Here is a 22,149-nt window from a genome sequence, read left to right on the forward strand (position 1 = left end):
GGGCACAGCCAATAGGAAGTCAAAATGTCCCGGAAGGGTCGGCCTTTCGGCGCATACAGAGAAGGTAGCAAGAGCGGCTGCGCAGTGGGGGCTGTAGCCGGTTGCTCGGAATTGTGGTGGTTGGAGGTCTCACAACACCGCCGTCATGGTGAGATGGGGAGCAAGGAGGAGGGACGCGGAGTAGGGATGGAGGAACGGAGAGGGAGCATGGGAGGTTTGGGAGGCGGAGAGGGCCTGGTGGTCGTTTGAAGGGAAGCTGACCACCGTGAGGACCAAGCGGCTGAAGGCGGCTCCCCGCAGCTGCACAGCGCTAATGTCAGAGTTGGAGTTCGGGGGGTCCGGGCGCCTCCAGCGTGGAGGACGGTGCGTCCAGGAGCCTCGGGATCAGGGGCCGCGCAGGGGGCTCTGGCCGCATTTGGCCCCGGGCTCTGAGCCCTTCCGCTCTGTCTACCGCAGTCGATTATGTCCTATAACGGAGGGGCCGTCATGGCCATGAAGGGGAAGAACTGTGTGGCCATCGCTGCCGACAGGCGCTTCGGGATCCAGGCCCAGATGGTGACCACCGACTTCCAGAAGATCTTTCCCATGGGCGATCGGCTGTACATAGGCCTGGCCGGGCTCGCCACCGATGTCCAGACTGTGTAAGTGTCGGGGATCCCCGCCTACACGCAGGCCTCTGCTTGGGCTCTCCTTGCCTGGCGTCTTGAGTGGCCCAGGTTATCGGTCGCCTACCAGACAGCACCAGTGAATCGGAGACTTGGCCGGACACCGTAAGCCATACAGAATTGTATCCTAACCAACTTACACCAGCATTTACTCAGTGCTAGACTCTGCGCAGAACACCTTACCTACATGGAGTTATTTAATCCTCTTAACATCATTACCAGGTTTCTGTCCCATTTTGCAGATGAGGAAACTGAGAGTCTTAGAGTTTCTTGCCCAAGATGCAACCTAATGAATGTCATCCAGGATCCCAATGCCGGTCTCTCTCAGGCGTGCGCTCAGTCCCTAATAACTCCAGTTTTAGTTGGGAAAGGCTAAACAGAAAGACAACTAACCCATGATGAACTGGTGTGTATTAGCTGCTAGATCTGTCATCTAGTGGACAAAGGCTCTATGATTTGAGAGGAGGGGGAATCTGGGAGATGAAATAGGTCGCTGTTGTGTTGCTCCAGGTATGAGGTTATTGTCCTGATGGGTGGTATTGGTGGGAAAGGAAAGGAAGGCATTTCTGAGAGTTGCTGACCAGCCTTAGTGGCTGCTTGGATATTGTGAGACTAAATTTAGAATCATTCATTGACGGTGAGTCTGTGTCTTTTTTATCTATTACTAGTATATAGATCAGTAGGTGGCATGTAGGTATCCCGAAATGTTTTAAAGATGATTTCTGTTTTGAGCATGTTGACTGAAATACAGAAATTGGGAGGACTAGTTTTAGGGGGAAGGTGATGGCTGATTTTGACAGTAATTTTGAAGGGAAGAGGCAAGCTAAGTAGAAACATCTTTCAAGCAGTTGGGATCTTGAGGTTACATATCTCAGGGCTGGCAAGGCACTGATGATCTTTTAAACCTATGGGAACAGATTTCGGAGAGACGAAGTAGATAGAGGAGAAAAATTAGCTGCTGTCCGAGAGCCGAACTGTATATATAGCGGTGGGGGAACGAGGAGAGGCCGGAGGGAAAGAATCAGGATAGGATTTTAAGAGGGAAGATGTGGTCACAGATGGCAGGTCCTGCAGGAAGCTGGTGGCCCAACGAATAGCAGTTCCTGGAGTTAGTTCTTAGAAGATGAAGAGAATAGTTCACTGATGTGGGTGAAAGCTTGTCAGAGAATTTTCTTTCTCATTTCCCTTGAAGCCCCCTCAGTCTTGAGAACACATGACTTGGAAATTCTCCCTAGACCTAACCCAGCCACATCCTGGTGAAATCAAGGTGACAGTTTTGAGTTCCTGTCCCTGTAAAGGCCCGCATCAGCCTTCCTCTCCCCAGCCATGGCCAGTCCCCTCACACCATTGCCTTTTCTTCAGGAGGCTTTCTCACCAAGTTTGTATGTTTGGGGGCAGTAATGGCTAATTTTGCTAGGCCTCAGTTTCCTCCCCCGTAAGAGGAAGCTCAGGTTGCATCTGAGGCTTTGTTCTGTGTCCTTTGACTCACGGCTGTGCAGCTGTGCTTCTGGCAGCTCCGACATGGGTCTGCCCCCCCAGGGCCCTGTCCTGGGCTCTGAGCTGTGGCGCTGGAGGAGGTGTGGCCTTTCTGCTCAGGCACCTTCCAGGCCATTAGTGCAGCAGCTGCTGCTTCATAACGCATAGAAGACTTTGTAGGTTTCCGATCACCTGGTCGTCCGCCCCATACATTGTCTCACTGCCCGGTGATTTTGTTGTGTCCCCATCTTATGGACGGAAAAATTAAACGGGAGGATGAAGGCTTAGGTCAGCTCTCACAGTCCATTGCTCTTCCTTTTCTTTTTTTTCTTTTTCTTTTTCTTCTCTTTCTTCCCCATTGTTCTCTCTGCCGTCAGCCCCCGTCACTGTGTCTGCCGGTGGACTCTCGAGGAGTGTAAAGGAGCTGCGTGTTTTATGGTATATAAATTGTTCCTCAAGACAGAGGCAAAATCCACTACTTTTTTTTTTTTAAGATTTTATTTATTTATTTGACAGAGAGACAGCCAGCGAAAGAGGGAACACAGCAGGGGGAGTGGGAGAGGAAGAAGCAGGCTCCTAGTGGAGGAGCCTGATGTGAGGCTCGATCCCAGAGCACCGGGATCATGCCCTGAGCTGAAGGCAGACGCTTAACGACTACGCCACCCAGGTGCCCCCAAAATCCATTTCTTAGTTCCCCTTTTCTCACCTCGAAGTATGGGAAAAGCAGTGTTAGCAGAGTGGCGTGCTTACAGGTGGTAAGTGGTGGACAAGTCTGAAACGCAGACGTGAGGCTGGACTTCCGTGAGAAGATCACTGGGAGGGGAAGACAGGAGTCTTGGCGGGGGTGGGGATTGTGTGTCTCCCTCCATACCCCTGACCTTTGCAGGGGGGACACCAGGGGACATTCAGTAGTGACTTACTACCTCACTTTTCTTCTCCTATTACAGTGCCCAGCGCCTCAAGTTCCGGCTAAACCTGTATGAGCTGAAGGAAGGCCGGCAGATCAAGCCCTACACCCTCATGAGCATGGTGGCCAACCTCTTGTATGAGAGACGGTGAGTGGCAGCGCGGCCTGGGACTTGGGGCTGCAGAAACCTTTTGGCTAAGCAGGTATATGGTATGGAGGGATGCCCGGGAAGATTCCTCCTCCTTCTGCCATTGCTTATTTGCAGGGTGAGAACCTTACTTTTTGGGTCTGTTTCCTGTGGGCCTGACAGCCAAATAGGAAAGAAAGAGTTATTGCAGAAGAGGGCAGAGAATGCAAATAGCAGACAGACTTGCTTCCAGGCCGTAGAATTAACACCTTCAGAGAGCGCCCTGGAGTCTCCCAGCCAGGAGCCGCCCGTACTCCAGAGCTGATTCTGTCGGCACTAGATTCTTGGGACCTAGGAATTGGGTGTGTGAATTTTTGTCAGTTTTCTTTGCAGACTTCACGGTGAGGAAAGCAGAGGCCTAGCTGCAGAATCCGGTGTCGATCGAAGGAGAGCCCCACGGGGACTTTTCCCCTCAGCTCTGGGCTAACCTGGTGGTGGAAAGACAAGTGCAGTTCTTTTCTTCCTTTTTTTTTCTTTTTAAACTTTTTATTTTGAAATAATTTCAAACTTTGTGAAAAAGTTACAGAAGTACCCTTGAGCTTTCAAGACTAAGTCTTTGCCGTTGCCATACCTGGAGCAATCCTGTGGCCTTTTTAGTCTCACCATCTAAAAACCATAAAAGGGTTGCCTTTTTCTAGGTGTATGTAAATATCCTCAGATGCGATTATCTGCCATGTGTGGTAACCATGTTTATCAGAATCCCGAATTGAGAAAGGCTTAAATGATTTTTTTTTTTAAGATTTTATTTATTTATTGGACAGAGAGAGACACAGTGAGAGAGGGAACACAAGCAGGGGGAGTGGGAGAGGGAGAGGGAGAAGCAGGCTTCCCGCTTATTCCTATCCCCTTCCCCCTGCTTGTGTTCCCCCTCTCGCTGGCTGTCTCTCTCTGTGTGTCAAATAAGTAAATAAAATCTTAAAAAAAAAAAAAGAAACACAGGATCAAAGCACACTATCTCAACCCCTCCCTTCACTTTAGAATTAACTAGGGTTTTTTTTAGAATTATTTTTTACAGAGCTATAATTTAAGTTCCTACTCTTAGATATTCCTGAGAGCTGATATAAGACATGGATAAGTAAAGACAAGACATCTTACTTATTGTTTCTTTCTTTCTTTTTTTTTTTAAAGATTTTATTTTTTTGGGGTGCCCGGGTGGCTCGGATGGTGAAGTGTCTGCCTTCAGCTTGGGTCGCGATCCCGGTGTCCCTGCTCATTGGGGAGCCTGCTTTCCCCTCTCCCTCTGGCTGCTGCTCCCCCTGCTTGTGCTCTCTCATTCTGTCAAATAAACAAATCTTAAAAAAAAAAAAAGATTTAATTTTTTTATTTGGGAGTGAGTGAGAGAGAGAGAGTGCACACACAAGTAGGGGGGAACTGCAAAGGGAGAGAGAGAAGCAGACTCCCTGCTGAGGAGGGAGCCCAGTGTGGGGCTTGATCGCAGGACCCTGGGATCATGACCTGAGTCGAAAGCAGATGCTTAACCAACTGAGCCACGCAGGTGCCCCACATCTTACTTATTGTTTGTATTAAGAACAGTGGTCATTAGTTTTTTAGTATTTTATATATAGATATTCTTGACATTAGTTCTTCTCAAAGCTCAGGGTCTAGAACAGGTTGGAAAATCTATTGCCTGTAGGCAGACAATGAAAGTAACCCAGCTGAGTATCCTTCTTTGCCTTGTTTGCTCAGAGACTCAGAACAAAACTGTGTTCGGTCTGAGTGTCTTATATTCTGTTTGAATGGTTTCGTTTTATTTTTGTGTTTTTCTTATAAGCTGCTTCAAAGCTACTTTCAGAAGAAGTGGCGGTATAGATAGATGTATGACTAGAGAATTGAACGGTGGTAGGACTTTGGCTAGGATAGGGAAGATTAGAAGAAATCAGAATGCCCTGAACAAGGAAGCAGAAGAGGGGGTCAGGGTGAGGAGGATAGAAAGGCAGGTGTCTGGGAAAGAAGTCGTCGAGCTTTGTCAGATGCCAGGAGGTGGGGGTGACTCAAAGCTGACTGTGTGGCGGGGGGCCTGGCCGGCTTAGTCAGTAGAGCATGGGACGCTTAATCTTGGGCTCGTTGAGGTCAAGCCCCACGTCGGGCATAGGGTTTAGAAAAAAAGGCTGGCCTTGGGGCAGTGGGTCTTCCCAGACAGGCGCCGCCGTCTGTGCTCCCCGGGTCTGAGCCGGGCCTTGTGTGAGAGGCCGTTCTCGAGTGTGGTTCCTTCTGCTTCTGGCCTGCACAGGTTTGGCCCCTACTACACAGAGCCCGTCATCGCTGGGCTGGACCCGAAGACCTTTAAGCCCTTCATTTGCTCTCTGGACCTCATCGGCTGCCCCATGGTGACTGACGACTTTGTGGTCAGTGGCACCTGCTCCGAACAAATGTACGGGATGTGCGAGTCCCTCTGGGAGCCCAACATGGTGAGTCGGGGGCCTGGAGGTGTGCGCCCTCGGCCAGCAGGGAAGTGTGGTGATGTGGGGTGTGACGAGGGTGAGAAACGGGAAGGAGAGGGAGCCGCAGCTGCTGGGCTGTGGGAGGGTGTCCAGAAGTCCCATCCGCCGGGCCCTGGCCGGCTCCGGGGAGAACGCCTCCTGTCGGGAGACCCCAGGCAGATATTTGCTCAGCAGCGAGAGTTCCCACCGTGGCTTCACGGGCTTGTCGCATCCGTGTATTGCACAAACCCTGAACGGGGTGTGGGGTTAGAGGCGGCTCCACAGAACGGGCTCGAGCCGGCTTGCTGGGTCGGAAACCCGGATCCATGGTCACTTAGTTATGTTCTCAGGTCAGTCATTTGTACCTTCTTGTGCCTCCACGGCCGCAGCTGGAAGGTGGGGACAATGAGGTGGCCCCCCAGGAGGGGCAGCGTGAGGAGGACACTGAGGGCGGGGACGGTGTCTGATATGGGGGCCGCTGCTCTGCTGGGCCTGGGGAACCAGGCCGTCTGTCCTCATGGGCTTACTGCACTCTGACAAGCGCGATGGACACCGAGTGCGTGTTAAAATGCCATTTGTCGGAAGCGGGGCAACGGGAGAGCCTGGCTGGCAGAAGAAACAGCCTGTGCCAAGTCCCAGAGGGGCCCGGTGTGTTCAGTGACCAGAGAGCTTGCTGCGGCTGCTGGAGTGGGGGCCGAGTGTGGGGTGAGATGATCGTGGAGAGCAGGAGGGGGCTGAGACTTCCGAGGTCTTGAATGCTGCGCCAGGGAGCTCGAACTTTGCCCTAGTACCTGATGTCAGAGGCCGTCAGGATCCAGAGCCCACGGGTAGATGCCATGGGCTACTGTGGTCACCTGCAGGAGGCGCTGAGTGAGGCCTGAGCAGAGAGAGCTGGGCCGGGGAGTGGGTGGAGGGTGCGGCAGCTAGAATCGAGAGGCTTTGGTCACCTCAGACAGAAGTGAGGGAGGCAGAGAGTTTTCTAGCTAAGCCAACTAAGGTGGAGGATGTAGGAAGAACAGGTTTTGGGGGGGAGTGGATTCACGGTTGGATGGGTCGAGTTTTCATGTAGCTGTGCGACACCCAGGAGAGCCCACAGACAGCTCATACAGTGCGGGGAAGCCACACAGGGATTCGCCTTATTTTACAGGAGAGGGATTGAGCTTAGTAAAGGGACATGTCACCTGCCCAAGGTCACTGCTGGTTACTGGAGGAAGTTCAGGGCTTAAACTCTCCTTCACTTTCCCTTATATACCCTGCTTCCTTTTGAGGTGCTGAGGGGGCTTCCCACATCCTGGGGACCATCCCTCACTTCAGGCACAGGCATAGCCAGAGTTGGGGACCTTGAGCCTAGAAAAAAGAGAGTGAAGGGGTCAAACTAAGTTAGGGTCCAAGGCTCTGGTCTGAGGCTTCTGCTCGGTTGGCAGGATCCAGAACACCTATTTGAAACCATCTCGCAAGCCATGCTGAATGCTGTGGATCGGGACGCGGTGTCGGGCATGGGCGTCATTGTCCACATCATGTGAGTATGAGTTGGGAAAAGTCGAGAAGCTTCGCAGACACCTGCCTTTCCCCTCCCAGCCAAACACCTCCTCTTCCCATCCCCCAGAGCAGGTGTGAGGGAGGAAAGGCACTTGTGGCGGGCTTGGGAGAGCGGAAGTCCATGCTGGTTCCCCTGGCGTCGGTCGGGTGAGGCTCTGTGACCCCGAGTCTCCCCCCACCCCCCACTTGCTCACAGTGGACGTTGTTCTTCAGTAACCCCAAAATCTCAGGGACCTGTGTGGAGATGAGCCACAGCAGAGCTATTGCGGATTGATCAAAACTCAAGGCGACCCCCTTCTCCTCCAGCTCCTGCTCCTGGGTGACGTTTGAGCTCTGGGAGCAGATTTCCAAGCCCAGCCAGTCCTTACCTGCCACCCCCCCACTCCCCCTTACTTGTCTGGAGCTGTCACCAGGAACCTGATTGGATGAAGTAGATGTCCTCCCAACAGCTTTCCTTGGGTCCATCCCAAAATAAGCATTTGGACCCTTTGGTCACGGGAGAACTTGCTTAATTATCATGAAAAACAGACTGGGGCTGATACAGAGAATTTACCACTCGGGTCCTTTATGTTCCTTGGGATGAAATGCAACACACCCCCTTCCTGTGACTTGTTCTCTGGGCCTGGGGGCTCCCACCCTTCTCTGGAGGGCTGCGCCGTCAAGCCCCGAATCACCTGGACTCTTGGTGGGTCCGGCTGGGGGGATCCTTCCTCATCCCGGGCTGAGCAGACGAGCTGTTAAGGTAACGCGAGCAGAACAGTTAAACTGAGAGCTGGCAGCACAGCCGTGTCCTGCATTCCAGAATGGTGTAGATGTTTTGTGACTTTCTCCCCCTGCAGTGAGAAGGACAAAATCACCACCAGGACACTGAAGGCCCGCATGGACTGACCGTCTGTTCCCAGAGCTTACGTTTTGTTTTGTTGTGTCTCGTTTTTAATAAATAGTTTTTCTTTCACTTCTGCTGCTTCGTCTTTGGGTCTTTTACCAGCGATCCTTGTCCCCGGCTGGGCAGTTACAAAGGGCCCATCAGGGCGTAGCACAGCCCTGGGTGTTCTTGGGCTGCAGTGTCCTCGGCGGGCACACCAGGGCTCACCTCAACACACCGCTTGCTGAGTGCCCGCTGTGTGCTAGGCCCGGCACAGAGCATTTATACACATTCTAGAATTCAGTCATCATGGTGACTGAGGCAGTTAACTAGCTCAGGGCCACTTTAATAAGTGGCAGAGCAAAGATGGAAACCCATATGTCACTTGACCCCAAAGCCTAGAAGCCTTTTCACTCAATTCTTTTGGACCACTCTCAAATCTTTCATTGTTTCAGGTAGAAATTGGGCCAAGTGGCCACAACCTTGTGGTTCAGCGTCCTTAACCTTGGCTGCACATGAGTCACACGGATGCTTTGATTGCTTCCCTCAAGATTCTGACTTCACTGGCTGTTAAAGGCCTGGGCTTGTCTCTCCGAAAAGCTTCCCAAATGCTTCCAGCTTGCAGCCTGTGGCGGCGGTTCCCCAACTTGAGCCTCCATCAGAATCACCTGGAAGGCCTGTAAAAACCGTTCCTGATTCGGATCTGCAGAGGGACCCGGGAAGTTCTAGCTCGGATCTGCAGAGGGACCCGGGGAGTTCTAGCTCCGATTCCCGGCTGCTGCTGCTACCGCTGGTCGAGGACCACACTGGGAGAACCCCTCGATGTTAAGCTAAGAGTCTCTGCTTGGAGAACGTGAGGTACACAGAGGTGACCACGTAGCTAGTTAAGGGAGAGCGGGGACAAGTGTGGTAGGTGAGCGGCCCCTCACCAGTGCCGGTTTTCCATGGGCAGGTGGTTGGCCCACTTCTCGGCGTGCGCAGAAAGGTCACGACGGCTGACCAGCTCTGGGGCCTGTTGTCCTCCCGCAGCTTACACGGAAAGCAGGCGGCCGAAGTCCTAGCCTCTGCTCTTTCTCCAAACTCAAGTCACACACGGATTTTGGCCAAACAACCTTTGAAACCGGGACCCAAACCCTTTAATTCTGAAAAAAAGGCTCATTTCCAAAAGACTCACACGTGACAGATGTGTACACAAAGATTTCTGAGTTTTATTTGTTCCTTGGGTTGGAGATTCATCTTAACATGCATGCATTTTAAAACAGTAACAGGGTCTCAAACTGTTCTGAGCAGACATTAGACAAGCACAAGGGGTTGAAAATTCCTATTTAAAAAAATGGAGGTCGCAGTGAGAAACCGAGAAGTCACGTACACATGACGGGTGCTAGTGTGTCCCGCTCCCCCACGAGGTGAGTCTAAGCTTCATTCACATTTTTTGATGACAATGATCTGATCGGATGTTCGGGTGTGCCGAGCAGCTCTGGCCTCCCCCCTACAGGCTGCTGGTTCACAACTCACAAAACAGCTCTGAGCGGGGGAAGGGGCTCCTCTGAAAGTTTCCTCCCCAGCCTCCCAAGGATCTCAGCACAGCCCACTGGGGACAGCGGAGTCTCCTCTCCCCTTTGGAGGTGCTCTTCGTGTGTGGCACGTCTCCAAGGGAGGGTGGGCCACGTCACTGCCCCCTGCAGATGGCTGGTAGATTGGGGGGCAGTTCAAATGGGTTTTCCCTATGATTCCTGTGCTCAGGCTGGAGCCTCCCTCCCCCCATTTCTGCCAGAAAGAAGTGAGGTCCCTAGACCTGGGGGAGCCACAGGTCTCACGCCAGAGCTGTAAGGGCTGTTTAAAAACATAAGATCCCTAATGGCCCCTAACACTCAGAGTAGTGCAAATGCTAGGGAGCGCTGAAGTTTTTTCTTCTCTCCAAACTTGAATTGGTAAAAAGACAACTGTGGGGGGGGGGTATTGGCTGCTGAGAAAAGTCCCGGATCTTTGGTCCACCTCCCCAGGGCAGGTCCTGGCAGACTGAAGAGGGGAACGTCATTAGGGCAGGAGTCCGTAGTCCTCAGCCTGAGCACGACCAGGGGACCTGTTCGAGGCCTAACGCACAGGCAAGAGAAACAAGCAGGAAGAGGGAGAGGGGAGGAAGAGCTGCCTGTGGTGGGAACTTAGGGGGTGCCACCGAGAACAGCCACAGGGGCGACTCGCGGCACCTGCCACAGACCAGTATGCCCTGAGCTATATAAGGAGAGATGGAGCACTGCTTGTCTGCTCCTGGGACTGCTGGCTTCTGCCCAGGACCCCCAAACCGCAGGGCACAGGGAAGGAGCTTGCACTGGGGGATAAAGACTCAGTGGTTCATTAAAAGGAATGAGGGCCAGAGGCCTTCATCTAGTGGTCTAAGAGGGGTTTTCAGAGAACCCTCGCTTCGGCTGGGAGGCCTGGGAGGCTGGTGGCTCAGCCACAGGCTTCAGGACGGGAGAAGCTGGGACTGGCGAGGTGGCCGAGGCAGGGAATGGAGAGGAGTCTCACGCAGGCTTCCCCTCCAGGCTTGACCCCGTCGGTCATGTCCTATTCTTACACCTTGTTCTTAGGAGACCCCAAATTATTCTGGGGTGCTGTGAGACTGCTGGAGCTTTTCTTCAGGGCTCCAGAGAGGAAGGTTGAGGCTAGTCCCTTGCCCTTGGATGCCTTCTACAGCCCAGAGAGGGAACGGTGGGGCTCAGAGAAAGGAACAGGGGGCAGGCAAAAGCTTGGGGATCAGTTCACTTTCTCCACATTCAGACCACAAACCAAATATACCTGCATCATTACAAAAAGAAAAAGAAAACTGGTATAAACCAAGATAAATAGCTTTTGAACATCTGAATGCCAAAAGAATTAGAGGGCCAAACCCAAGGATTTGAAGATAGCACAGAGAATGACCTTTTAAAAAAATCTAAAATCCACCCAACCACAGCTCAAATGTTTTGACCCAAACAACAATACTGTCAGAAAAACAAAAAGAGCATTTGAAACAGAATGCTACTCTCAAATGTAAACAATATACCAAAAAAAAGAAAAGAAAAGAAAACAAAAACCCACAAAAACACAAAAACTCAATGTTAAAGGAGTTAGATACCGGGTAGCTCATCTTGAACTGATGGACCGCGATACACGTTCGATACACGTTCGTACACACGATGGCAACGTGATCAGCGGCCCAAACGCAGGAAGCCGGCGGGAGCCCGAGGCTGTGGCGGCTGTGCAAGGACAGCCGGCCAAGCTCTGAAGATGCTGGGCCTCTCGAGGGGCAGATCCGAATTCTCATTCTTGATTAGGAGGTGGGGAAATCAAGTCCAAACATTATTCCTACATAATCCCTTCCTAAGTCAGATTTGTTTTCTCCATGAGCCGCTGGGTTCCAGGTTCTTCCCCAAGTCACTCGGCGGTCTTGCTGCTGCGGTTCAGAGCTGCCTGTGGTCCCTTCCCGGGGCCCAGGGCGGTTGTCTGCTCCGTTTGCCTCTTCCAGAACGGTTCCAGCGGCCCCAGGGGAGTGCAACACGCTGCCTCCATTCCTCCCTGACCAAAAAGCTGCGGGTAGGGCCCAGAGACAGTGCTGGCTCCTGCTCCAGAAGCTGAGCTCGGCCAAGTTTGGAGGGAGCCACAGGAAACCAATCCATTCGTTCCAAGTGTTTCCACAAACTTCCTTCGCATCTGTGGGTTTATCTACAAGTTTTACCGTATCTCATCCTAAAACCCCAGTTCCTGGTGAGGGGGTGAGAAGATGGAGGAATGTACCTCCCCCAACACAGGGCTGTTTCCTTCCTAGCCAGACCAGACCACGCGGATGGCATCCCAGAATGACACGTGGCTCAGTTCTGATACCTGGGTAGTTCAGCGGGGGGTGGAGACCCTGAAGGAAGCTGCAGGATGCCACTCCCGAGGAAGCCCGGGGGTCGAGATGGGGGCATCAAGGAAAATAGCCCCAAAGCTGGGGCCAGGTCGATCCCCATGTCAAGCCTCCAAATTGGATTTCCTGGGTCCCATCCTCAAGTGACTCTGAAGCAACCTCAGGGTTGGGTGCCACCCTCCAAGGTGGGGGGGCGCACCCCCTGCTGGCCAGGACCGTCCAGGGGACAGACCACAGGCACAGAGCGTCAGATTATCTACACGCGGCCCTGGCGCTTGAAGAGGTGTCTCTGCGTGGAGAGGCGCCCCAGCGAAGAGCTCAACTCCAAGGGAGGGCGCCCGGGCCAAGGTCAGAAGGAAGTAAACGGATGGAGCGCACAAGGCCTCCTTTGATACCCAGCAGCGTCTGGGGGTCCTGCTGTACGTAAAGATACTTCCTAGTTCCTCTTGACACAGAGGGAGGCAGGCTTTATAGACAGGACGTGGGAAGGCCAGGGGCCAGGGGCGCGGGTGAAGTTCACGGGGTTCTGTGAGAACCAGCTGTCCGAGAGCCCGGCTGCGACCCCCACCCCCAACCATCCCATGAGGATGAACTCACGCCCCTGCGAGATCTCTCCTCACCCAAGATTCCCGATGTTGGGTTGGAGCGTTCGTTCGGGAGCACAGCGTTTACATGGAGGAATCCGGTAACATTTCACTTGCATCCAAGGCAAAAGGTGGAGGAAGCTGTACACAATACTCCGTAAAATCAGAACGTTAATCCAGATGAGATCCAATGCAGCAGGGCTGAGGTGTCTGACCTCCTGTCCTCTGGCATCAGAGCACTTGGCCAGGTCCGTGGGGCGCCTCTTTAATTGAAGGGAACCCAGAGCAGGGCAGGGGTGGGGAGGGTGATGGGGTGATAACATATGTCGTTACAAAGAGCAAACCTGGAGCAACAAGATTGCAGAAACAAAACCCACAGAAACCCACAAAGTCATCTCTAGCCCCAAGGTATTGTAAGAGGTGACAAGGGAACAAAAAGGAAACCCCTTTTCAACCTGGGTCAAATGGGGGGAACATCAAGGGTGAGCAGGTGAGGTGCACCCTGTGAGTACGTGGGCACGCAGCACCTCCCCTCTCCCCCACTAGGCTTTCCGTCCTGGGCTGCCGGCTCCTCGCCAAAGCCCTCCCCTCCCCCGACTCCCCACTCTGCTCCCCACCCTCCCATCCAGCCCCAGTACACCGTCTCCCTTTTCCGACCCCGACCCCACATCCGGCTCTCTGGCTCTGGCTGAAGGTAGAAGGTAACTACGTCAGGATGTTGGACATGAACTCGTTGAAGCGTTTGGAGTACTGCTCAGGGTTCACAGTCGAGATCTCGGCCCCCGCCTGTAACACACAGAGGCTGACTCAGGTTGAGCTCCTGGCCCTCACTGGGAGGCTACTGGGAGGCTCCAGCTGGGAGGGGCCTGGGGATTCAGGAGCCTCCAGCTGGGTGTGAGAACTGAACACTACAGCCCAGGCTGGGCAGGCCTCCCGGAGGAGCGGTTCCCATCTCAGAACGGCCCTGGCCTCACTCCTCTGACTCACACCCCAAGCCTGCGCCCACGGAAGGAGCGGCAAGGTGGTGGGGAGGCGGTAGAGAGACTCAGGATCTCTGGATGGGATCCCTGTGTGGAGATAGGAGCTTCAAGTCCACGGGGAAAAGGGTTCTCCGGGGAGCAGCGTGGGCAGGAAACAAAGCTGTTATCTGCGGTCACGCCCAGCGGTCCTGGGGAAAGGAGCCGGTACGCTCAGCCCCGCCAAGCAGCGAGGCAGCGGAAAATCACCCGGCAGGGAGAGCAGCGGGGGCGCCGGGCAGGCAGGAGGCCGGGGTGTCTGGGAGCGGGAGGCCCGGAAGTGGCAGGGAGGACTCACCCCATGCTTCACTGTCTTGGCCGCATGGGCAGCTTTCTTCTTCGCGTCGTACGGCGTGAGGATATCGATGATGGCCATGAAATAGACCTCCTTCTTGGGGGCACCTGGGGGGGGGGTAAGCAGGGAAGGAGGAAGGGGTGGCAGGGAGAACAGCAGGAAGCAGCCGGCTCCGGAACCCTGCAGACCCGAGACCAGACCCACCCCTGGCATTCTGGACCTGAGGAAAGGTGTGCTAATGGGGCCCTTCTCAGAAACCTTCAGAGCTCTTCTCTGGTTTGTGGACAGTCTTTCTCAGGGTTTAGAACCAGGAACCAAGGCCGAACCAAGGCTCAATCATCCAGGACAAGCAGAGAGGGGAAGGAAAGCCTGACAGAGAAGGACCCCCAGGCCCCAGAAGCCAGAGTTACTGGCAGTGGTTTGGGAGGAGAGCCCGCAGGCAGGAAGAGGCCAGAGTCGGCTGTGAATGAGGTGGGGGGTCCAGACACCCAGAGGGGCATCTGAACAATGGGGTTGAGGGGGTCTCATGGGGGCCGAGGCGGGCAGGGCAGATTCGGGCTCCTACTTACTTTCATGGCTTTTCATGGCATAGACGTCAACAGAGGGGTCGAACTCCCCGGGGCCAAAGAAGCGGGGGAAGCTGAGTAGGTTCCCGGGGCTGTCGGGAGGCGTGCCGTAGGAGCAGAGCAGGGCGCCCCCCAGCCCGTCGTTCTCGCACTCCTCGTCCTCTGCCCGCTCCTCCACCTCCATCTCCTCCTGGCCCGCCCGGTCCACGTCGTGGATGCCCACCAGCAGGCTGTAGTCCATGATCTTCAGCTGGGCCAGGAACTGGGGAAGGCGGGGAAGGACAGAAGGAAGAAGCGGTTACACGGGGCATCCCCGGGGCATCTGGCAAGGGGAGAAAAGGCACTCCCTCAAGTCCATTCTCCAAGTCTGACACCCAGCGAGGACAAGCTACCCATCTCTGCCTTCAGGGAGCTCAGCGTCCAGCGGGGAGGACAGCCTTGACCCAAGGGCAAGGATGGGGGGGGGCAGGGCAGCGGGGAGGGGGCCTCCCTGGGGAGAGGCGTTGCGGCAGCCTGACGGACCGAGCGTCAGGCAGACAGAAGCTGCGGGAGAAAGGCCAAGGGAAGGGACCCATCCAATCCGGGACCAAGAGAGACTGCGGCGTGTGAGCGAAGAGCGGGACCCCGCACTGCACAGAGACCACGTCCTTCCGACCACAAATCTCACCCGTCAGGGCCCTAAATCCGGTTTAGTGGGCTGGGGCCAGGATTTTTGTTTCTTGTGAAACAGAATAGAAAATGGGGGAGATCGTAACGTGAAGCAGGCGGACAGTGTTTTAGCTGAGTGTGCGTGCGCTAGGCTGTCGGTAAAATGCACTTCTGACCGAGGGCCACAGGCACGGTCCTAAACACCATGTACCTCAGCTTCTTTACCAGTCAGGACAAGAACGGGGAAAAAAAGAAAAGGGAACGCCCCCTAAGAAAGAGCCACTCGACACTCGAACCTCCTCCCGAAGGCCCGAAGCGGCTGTGGCGCCGGGGGAGGTGACGCTGGGGGAGAAGGCGTGGGCCCCGCCCCCCCACGGGCCGCAGGGTCCGCGTCTGCATGAGTGCAGGGAGCGGGACGGTGTCTCGGGTCTCCTGGTCTGGGACTCCGTGACTTGAAGAACAAAAGTATGGGGCTGATACAGACGGAGATGGCCAGCTGGAAATCCAGCTCTGCGAATGCTGTAGCCAGAGGCATGGGTCCCAATCCTCCGTGAAGCAGCCTGCAGCCACCGTGACAGGCTGGGCACTCTGCCCTGGTCACCGGGAAACTGTCTGACGGACTGTGGGCACCATGGCGGCCCCCCACTCAGGCTCTTGGGCTTCTAAAAGCACAAGAAGCCCTGATTTATAGAAGACTGGCAGCCTCTCCTCTAGAGAGAAAGGTGCGGGGCACCATGCCAAGCACGTCTGGATGAGCCCTTCTCAAGGTCTAAGGAGAGGGGGCCGAGGTTCCAGAAGAGAGAGAGTCCACACCCACTCCTTTCCACCTGAGAACATTTAGAAAGCAACAGCCAAGTGAAAACAAATGAAATGTGAAATGTGTAAACTGCCTTAACTTCCTCTTAGGAAAGCAGAGAGAAAGGGAGGACAGGGAGGAGAAAGACTCTGGACAAACTGAGAGGCAGAATAAAGCCACAGACAGAGCAGGCGGTGATGGAGGAAAAGATTCCTAAGAAAGAAGGCCGTTCGAAAAACCCATGCACGCAACAGCATTATTCACGGCGAATCGATCCGAGTGTGACGCTTCATTTCTGGTGCCCAGACATTTGGTCAGATATTATTCTGGGTGCGTCTGTGAGGGTGTTTGTAGATGAGATTAACATGTGAATTGGCAAACAGAGTAAAGCAGATTGCTCTCCCTAATGTGGGCGGGCCTCATCCAATCAGTTGAAGGCTTGAGTGGAACAAAAAGGGTGACCCTCCCGTGAATAGGGGGACCCTCCCGTGAATAGAGGGACTCCTCCTGCCTGCATCCCTCTGAGCTGGAACATCATTTTTTCCTGACCTCAAACATGGACTAAGCATTGGCTCTTCCAAGGTCGCAAGCCCACTGGCCTCCAGACTGAAACTACACTGTCTGCTCTCCTGGGTCTCTCTAGCATGCCAACTGTAGTTCTTGGGAACCGTCAGCCTCCATAACTGTGGGTGCCAATTCCTCATACTAAACACCTGGCTGTCTGTCTAACTAGTTACCCATCCATCCATCCATCTATCGGCACCATCTACTGGTTCTGTTTCTCTGGAAAACCTTAACTATTATACCAGTTGCCCTTTAATGGATGAATGGGTAAACATACAATGGAATATTATTCAGCCTTAAGAGGGAAGGCCATTCTGACACGTGCCACAACACGCATGAACCTTGAAGACATCATACTAAGTGAAAAAAGCCTAACATAAAAGACAAATACTGTATGATTCCACTTATATATAAAGTTCACAGGGAACGTAGCACAGTGGTTGCCAGGACCTAGCAGAAGGGGAGTGGGGAAACAGTGTGTAATGGGGACAGAGTTTCAGTTTGGGAAGGTGAAAGTTCTGGAAATGGCTGGTGATGGCTGCACAACAGCTGAATGTACTTAATGCCACTGTGTGCTTACAAATGGGTAAGATGGTAAATTTTATGTTATGCCTATTTTACACCAATTAAAAAAACAAGAAAACACTTCTAGAAGTTTACAGGGTTTGGTTTTAATGAACAGGCTCCCAATTAATTAAAATAGGAGACACTGAGGTACCAAGTGGTCCAGGTAACACATTCGCTATTTAGCGCCTGTCCTCCCCGGAAGAACTTCTCCACGGAAGTCCCATTCCACCAGAAGGCTGCTGGGTAAGTGATGACCCAGAGCCAGAGAAGGGCCTGGCTGGTGGATCTTACAGCTGGCTTCCCATCGCTCTGATGGCCGACACCCTCCCCCGATGGGGACACCTCCAGAAAGGAAGTTTAGGGGCGTTTGAAAAGGTGCTGGAAGACATTAGTGAAGAGACCGGACAGCAACGCAACTTGGGCTGCAGCGATTCTACTGGCGCTAATGTGCCCCCGTGACGGAGTCCTCATTTGCACCCACACTGCTCAAATCACCAGCCTTCCTTTCCAAGAGTGTGGAAAGTAGCGAATTCCATTTTTCTTTTTCTTTTTTTTTCCCCTTAAGATCTTATTTTTAAGTCATCTCTACACCCAACGTAGGGCTCGAACTCACAGCCCCGAGACCAAGAGGCATATGCTCCTCTGACTGAGCCGGCTGGGCGGGCATTGAGTCCAGTTGTTTTAAGGTTAAAGAGGCTCCTGTTCTGAGGACAAGAGGGGGCCCTCCTCAACCAAGGTGAAAATGAGGGTTAGTCAGTACCTCTACATCCCGTTTCAGTTTTTCCAGGAAGTTCTTTTTACTCTCCTCTCCCACATGCAGCTTCTGCCCTTCATTGAGGAAGTCATTGTCTTTGAATGTTGGCAAGTCCTTGGCCTGGGAGAGGAACAGCAGGGTTAGGCTGGGTGGCCTAATACATTCACCCCAAGAGGCGATGGTACAAAAAAGGGGGGGGGCCCTTAGAGCGCAGAGGGTCGACCTATGTAATCAATAGGTTCAGTGCAGGAGGCTACAGTCCCAGGCCTCGGGCACGCAGGGATGGCAACTATGTGGCATACTTCAGACAGGGAAGACAGACCCAAGCATGTCTTCCTGCTGAGCCTGGACTACCTCGGGGCTCAGGCAGCCACACCCCAACTCAGGCTGGCCCAAGAGACAGAAATCGCTGGCCCTGCAGGACTCTGGACAACCGGCAAGGCTGGAGAGCGAGGCTGAGGCCAGGCGGGCGCTCAGTGACACGGCCCGACAGAGTGCGTATGTGGGAACCAGGCTAGGGACTGTGGTGGAGGAAGGGCCAGGAAGACCGACAGAAGGTGTTTCTGATTCCAAGTGACCCAGGCCACGCTTGATCAGTACAGGTCCCAGCATACCTTCTCCTTGTCACTGGCTTCTCTGGCGACAGTGGAGCCCTGCAAGGATAAGAGCCATCAGGAGAGGTCCAGCTGAGGCAAAGTCCGTTGAGCGAGAAAACATGCACCCGTCTTTGGGGAGAGGCAGCAGGTGAACGGAAGGAGGCTGGTTAGAGTCCTAGAGGGGCCAGGAGGTGGCAACTTGTTCACGTCCTCTGTCACAGGGCACTGACAGAGGTCTGATTAGGCACGAGGTTCATGCTCAGCAAACAGCCCCTGCCCTTAGGGGACTTGCCTTCCAACAGGGGAGACAGGCATTAACGAGTAGCTACATGATTAACTGATCCCCTCGTTACATTGGTCTGGGTGGTACACGGGAGGAGGACACGCTGAGAGCGGTAGCACAGGGGCGGGTCTGGGCTGCGGAGGGGCAGCAGTCCAGGCCGGCTTCCTGCAGGAAGTGACATGTGAGCTGAGCGGGAAGTAATTAGGGGGCAGAAAGCAGAGATGGACAAAAGAGCAGGGAGGGAAGAGGCTGGGGGGCCGTGAGACGTGCTGGGGAGGAGCAGAGTCCAGGCCCTGCAGGAATGGAAAGGACAGCACTGCAGCTGCAGCGGAGAGACAGGGGTGTGGGGGGATGCGTCAGGAAGCCACTTCGAGAACAGCGGAGCACTGTGGCTCCCAGGCACAAGCGTGTTCCTTTCCGTGTCCAGCCAGGTGTGTGCTGTCAGTCCCCACGGCCTGGACAGATGCCAGAGTGTGTGTGTCAGCAAGGCCTGTCCCCAGATGGCTGCACTCAGAGCGCACAGGCCCCCGACGGGAGCTCAAGAACATCAATGGTGACATAAATACGGCACATGAAATGACCTCTTGTCACTGTCACCTGGATGTCCAACAGCCTCTGACCCAGAGGAATTAGGCGCATCAGCTCCAGAGCCCCTGACAGTGCCGGAACCTACGCTCCAGAGGCTTTCTGGGGGTGTGGGAGCCTCGAGGGGCAGCCTCCACGCTGCGGGACGCAGAGCCCTTTACCTTGAGGTCATACTTGCGGTGCACTGTGAGCCGGTGGCTGAACACGTTCCTGGTGACCACCATGTAGGTTTCCACGCCGTCCACGGTCAAGCGGTACATGCCCAGGAACTGCGGCAAAAGGGTGTTGCCGTGACACTCGACTATGAACTAGAGCACAGGGAGGAAGGACGGCGGCTAAGGAACGAATGAAGCACCGGGCCGGCCGGGGCTCCCCCCAGGCTCAGACGCTCCCGGGGAGTTGAGCCTCCGCACCAGTCATTTTCAGACAGGTCCTGGGAAGTCACGGGGATTCCTCGGACTTAAAGAGGCCACGGCCACTCCCGCCCCCAGCAGGCGCGGCAGTGAGAGGCTGGGTGGGCCATGCAGAGCCCTTTTGGTCTCGTGTTGCTGGGCCGCCCCTGAAACTTCCGTCTGCAGTGGCATGCGGCACTGGACGATCACTGAGGCAGGCCTGCGAGCGGGTTGCAGGGGAAAGAGGAACAGGTCCCTCTTTGCCACCAGTGCTTAGCCATGCGGCACCCCAGGGGTTCCACTGTAGCCCCAAAGACCAGAAGTCCCTTTCACCACAGAGAAGGCAGCACTCCAGGAAGGCCCAGGCACTAGGCCTGGCGCTCGGACACCGCCACCGCGCCCCTGCTTCCCTCCAGGATGGCTTCCTGGTGCGCGGAGGGTCAGAGAGCCCGGATGGGAAAGGAAGGGACCCTGCTGCGCCCACAGGACCTCTTCTAGAAGAAACGCGGCAGGTGCTAGAGGGGGCAGCATCCGGACTCTAACAACAAACAGCTGTTCCACGGGGACTGAGCAGGTCAGAGGCCCACATTTCTCCTCGTTTCCTTTTCGCAAGCAGGCACTTCGGCTCCAGACGCAGCCCGGGGGAGGGCCAAGTGCTTGGTTCTCAGGAGGCGGGGCGCCGCTGCCAGGGAACCCATCTCTCCCCAGGAAGCTGCCCGGGGGCTCTCCGCCCCACCCCTGCCACCGTCCTCTACGGCCCAGGCTCGGGACCCACCGTACCTGGTGGTATTTCTTTAAGATGTTGTGCATCTCGGCCACATCCTCGCTAGACACGGTCTTGATGACAAAGCGCCGGTCGTAGGTGGTGAGGAAGCGCGTGCCACACCGGCCCTGGCTGTCACTGTTGATAGGGGCGCTGCGCGTCACTGAGTTCTGAGGGACCAACACAGGCTGGTCTTGGGAGAGGAACAAGGGCTCTGACCTTTCCTTGGGCCAGACTGCTCTAACACCAGCCGCGCTGAGACAGGTGGGACCTGAGCCACCCCTGGTGTCATGGGAAGTTCGCCTGTCTCCCACAAGTCTTCCTGAAGAGTGACAAGAGTTGCTCCTGACCACCTGCCCCTAATCCCTGACCGGAGGGGCAGAGGGCTGGCTGCGGAACGTTTCCTTTCCTTCTGACCCCTGAGAACTACTCTGTCAACTAAATCCCGGCCTCAGACGTTAGGGCTGGGCTCTAACCCTGACGCCCACAGGTAACCTGACCTTGGGTGAGCCATTTCACTTCTCCACTCCTGAATTTCCTGACCTGGAACACAAGGAGGCAGTCCAAGATGATTTTCCCAGTTTCCTGGGGTGACAAAGACAGTGCTTAGGAAATATTCAAGAAGTCCAGCATAAAGCAGCAATGGACAGTCATCTCTTTTCCCTGGACATACCCCGATGCTGGAAAACCCTTCCCAAAGCGGGCAGGTGTTCCTCGCCTCTCTGCCCGGCCCCTCCCCCCTCCCCTCAAACCCCTGCTTGTCTGCGCAGAACTACGAGGCAGTTCTGGGGAACGTTTCTGGCTCTGCCACTGCTCCTCCTTGAGGCCCCATTCCCACTAGGATCAGAGAGCAGTAGAAGCCTCAAGACGGGGTGGGGGGGAGGTGTGAGTCAACCAAAGGGATGAGTTCACCAGGCAGAGGCCGGGAGAAGACCTTTGAAAGGCAAGGCGGAGAGGAGGCCCCAGCTGTCCCTGGTCCCCAGCAGACACATGTGGGGATCTGCTCGCAGAAATGCCTCCTCTCCGAGCCTCCTCCTCGGCTCTTACCTAGGATTCGACGCTCTGCCCTCACCCAGTGCCTCCTCGCGAGACCCTGGGGGAAAGAGAGCACCACCTTTGCAGGGAAGACTCAAGTCTGAAGTAGTGAGGCGCCCTCTAAAAGGGCACCCCCAAAACAGGGTGTCCCCCATCCAGAAATGTCAAGTAGGCTCCACAGCTGAGGGCCTCCCTCTCCCAGCCTGGTCCCCCTTCCGGTAGGACGAGCAGGCCCCCGGCCTAGCTGGGAAGAACGCTCCCACCACTGCCCCATCTCCAGGCAGCGTGCTCTGACGCTCCACGCGGCTCGCCTCCTCTCCGAACACCACACGCCCTGCCTCTTTCAGTCGTGAGCACAATCACTTGCCCACAAGGTTATTAGAGAAAAAAATGCAGACAGAGAGGATGTGGTTAGAGCGCCAAGGGGAAGGGAAGGAGCCACAGCGGAAGGAAGACGTCCCGCGAAACCTGGGGTTGCAACAGCGGCAAGAGTTTTCAGAAAACCTCCAGCTCCAATCAGGTCATGATTCAGCTCAGGGTTCGGTCCTCACAGAGGGGGCTGGAGGCACCTCCCAGTACCTCTCAGGCACAGGCGTTCGTGAGCGGTCCGGCCCTGGCATCTCCTCCTCCCGTATCCCCGCGCCCGCCTCTTGGGGATGGCGTCTCTGCAGGCCTTCCTCCGGAGTGGACGGGAGAGGAGCCGGGCCTCACCACTCCTCAGGAACTACTACTCCGTGACAGGCATACTAGGACCCCACCG

General features: G+C 54.9%; 2 protein-coding genes across 4 annotated transcripts in view; one reads left to right on the forward strand and one right to left on the reverse strand.

The window, feature by feature from the left end:
* PSMB3 (proteasome 20S subunit beta 3) lies at positions 1-9,324 on the forward strand. 3 transcript variants are annotated; one of them, XM_034640031.1, is made up of 6 exons: positions 1-148; positions 457-641; positions 3,089-3,196; positions 5,466-5,643; positions 7,080-7,174; positions 7,408-8,000. In XM_034640031.1, the coding sequence occupies exons 1-6, from the start codon at positions 146-148 to the stop codon at positions 7,466-7,468; spliced, it is 630 nt and encodes a 209-aa protein (XP_034495922.1). In that variant the 5' UTR covers positions 1-145; the 3' UTR covers positions 7,469-8,000. The 3 variants fall into 3 exon arrangements, with proteins under 3 accessions (XP_034495922.1, XP_034495923.1, XP_011220101.2); XM_034640032.1 differs by lacking the exon at positions 7,408-8,000 and adding an exon at positions 8,515-9,324 and having other exon boundaries at positions 2-148; XM_011221799.3 differs by lacking the exon at positions 7,408-8,000 and adding an exon at positions 8,034-8,149 and having other exon boundaries at positions 2-148.
* The window catches only part of PIP4K2B (phosphatidylinositol-5-phosphate 4-kinase type 2 beta), a 26,946-nt gene continuing 14,044 nt past the window's right edge, over positions 9,248-22,149 (reverse strand). Inside the window, exons 4-10 of the mRNA XM_034640027.1 lie at positions 20,372-20,524; positions 19,361-19,507; positions 18,350-18,388; positions 17,742-17,855; positions 14,410-14,668; positions 13,844-13,947; positions 9,248-13,315 (exon numbers count right to left, since the gene is read on the reverse strand). Coding sequence (XP_034495918.1) covers positions 13,235-13,315; positions 13,844-13,947; positions 14,410-14,668; positions 17,742-17,855; positions 18,350-18,388; positions 19,361-19,507; positions 20,372-20,524 — 897 coding nt within the window. The 3' untranslated portion in view covers positions 9,248-13,234. The remainder of the gene's footprint in view (positions 13,316-13,843; positions 13,948-14,409; positions 14,669-17,741; positions 17,856-18,349; positions 18,389-19,360; positions 19,508-20,371; positions 20,525-22,149) is intronic.

Source organism: Ailuropoda melanoleuca, chromosome 13 (assembly GCF_002007445.2).
Source record: "Ailuropoda melanoleuca isolate Jingjing chromosome 13, ASM200744v2, whole genome shotgun sequence".
Taxonomy (NCBI): Eukaryota; Metazoa; Chordata; class Mammalia; order Carnivora; family Ursidae; genus Ailuropoda; species Ailuropoda melanoleuca.

Excerpts from the sequence above, each read along its gene's own strand:
- PSMB3 (XM_034640031.1), top strand. Across the intron at positions 642-3,088 it reads GCCACCGATGTCCAGACTGT|TGCCCAGCGCCTCAAGTTCC; the intron begins GTAAGTGTCGGG and ends CTCCTATTACAG. Across the intron at positions 5,644-7,079 it reads CCCTCTGGGAGCCCAACATG|GATCCAGAACACCTATTTGA; the intron begins GTGAGTCGGGGG and ends CTCGGTTGGCAG.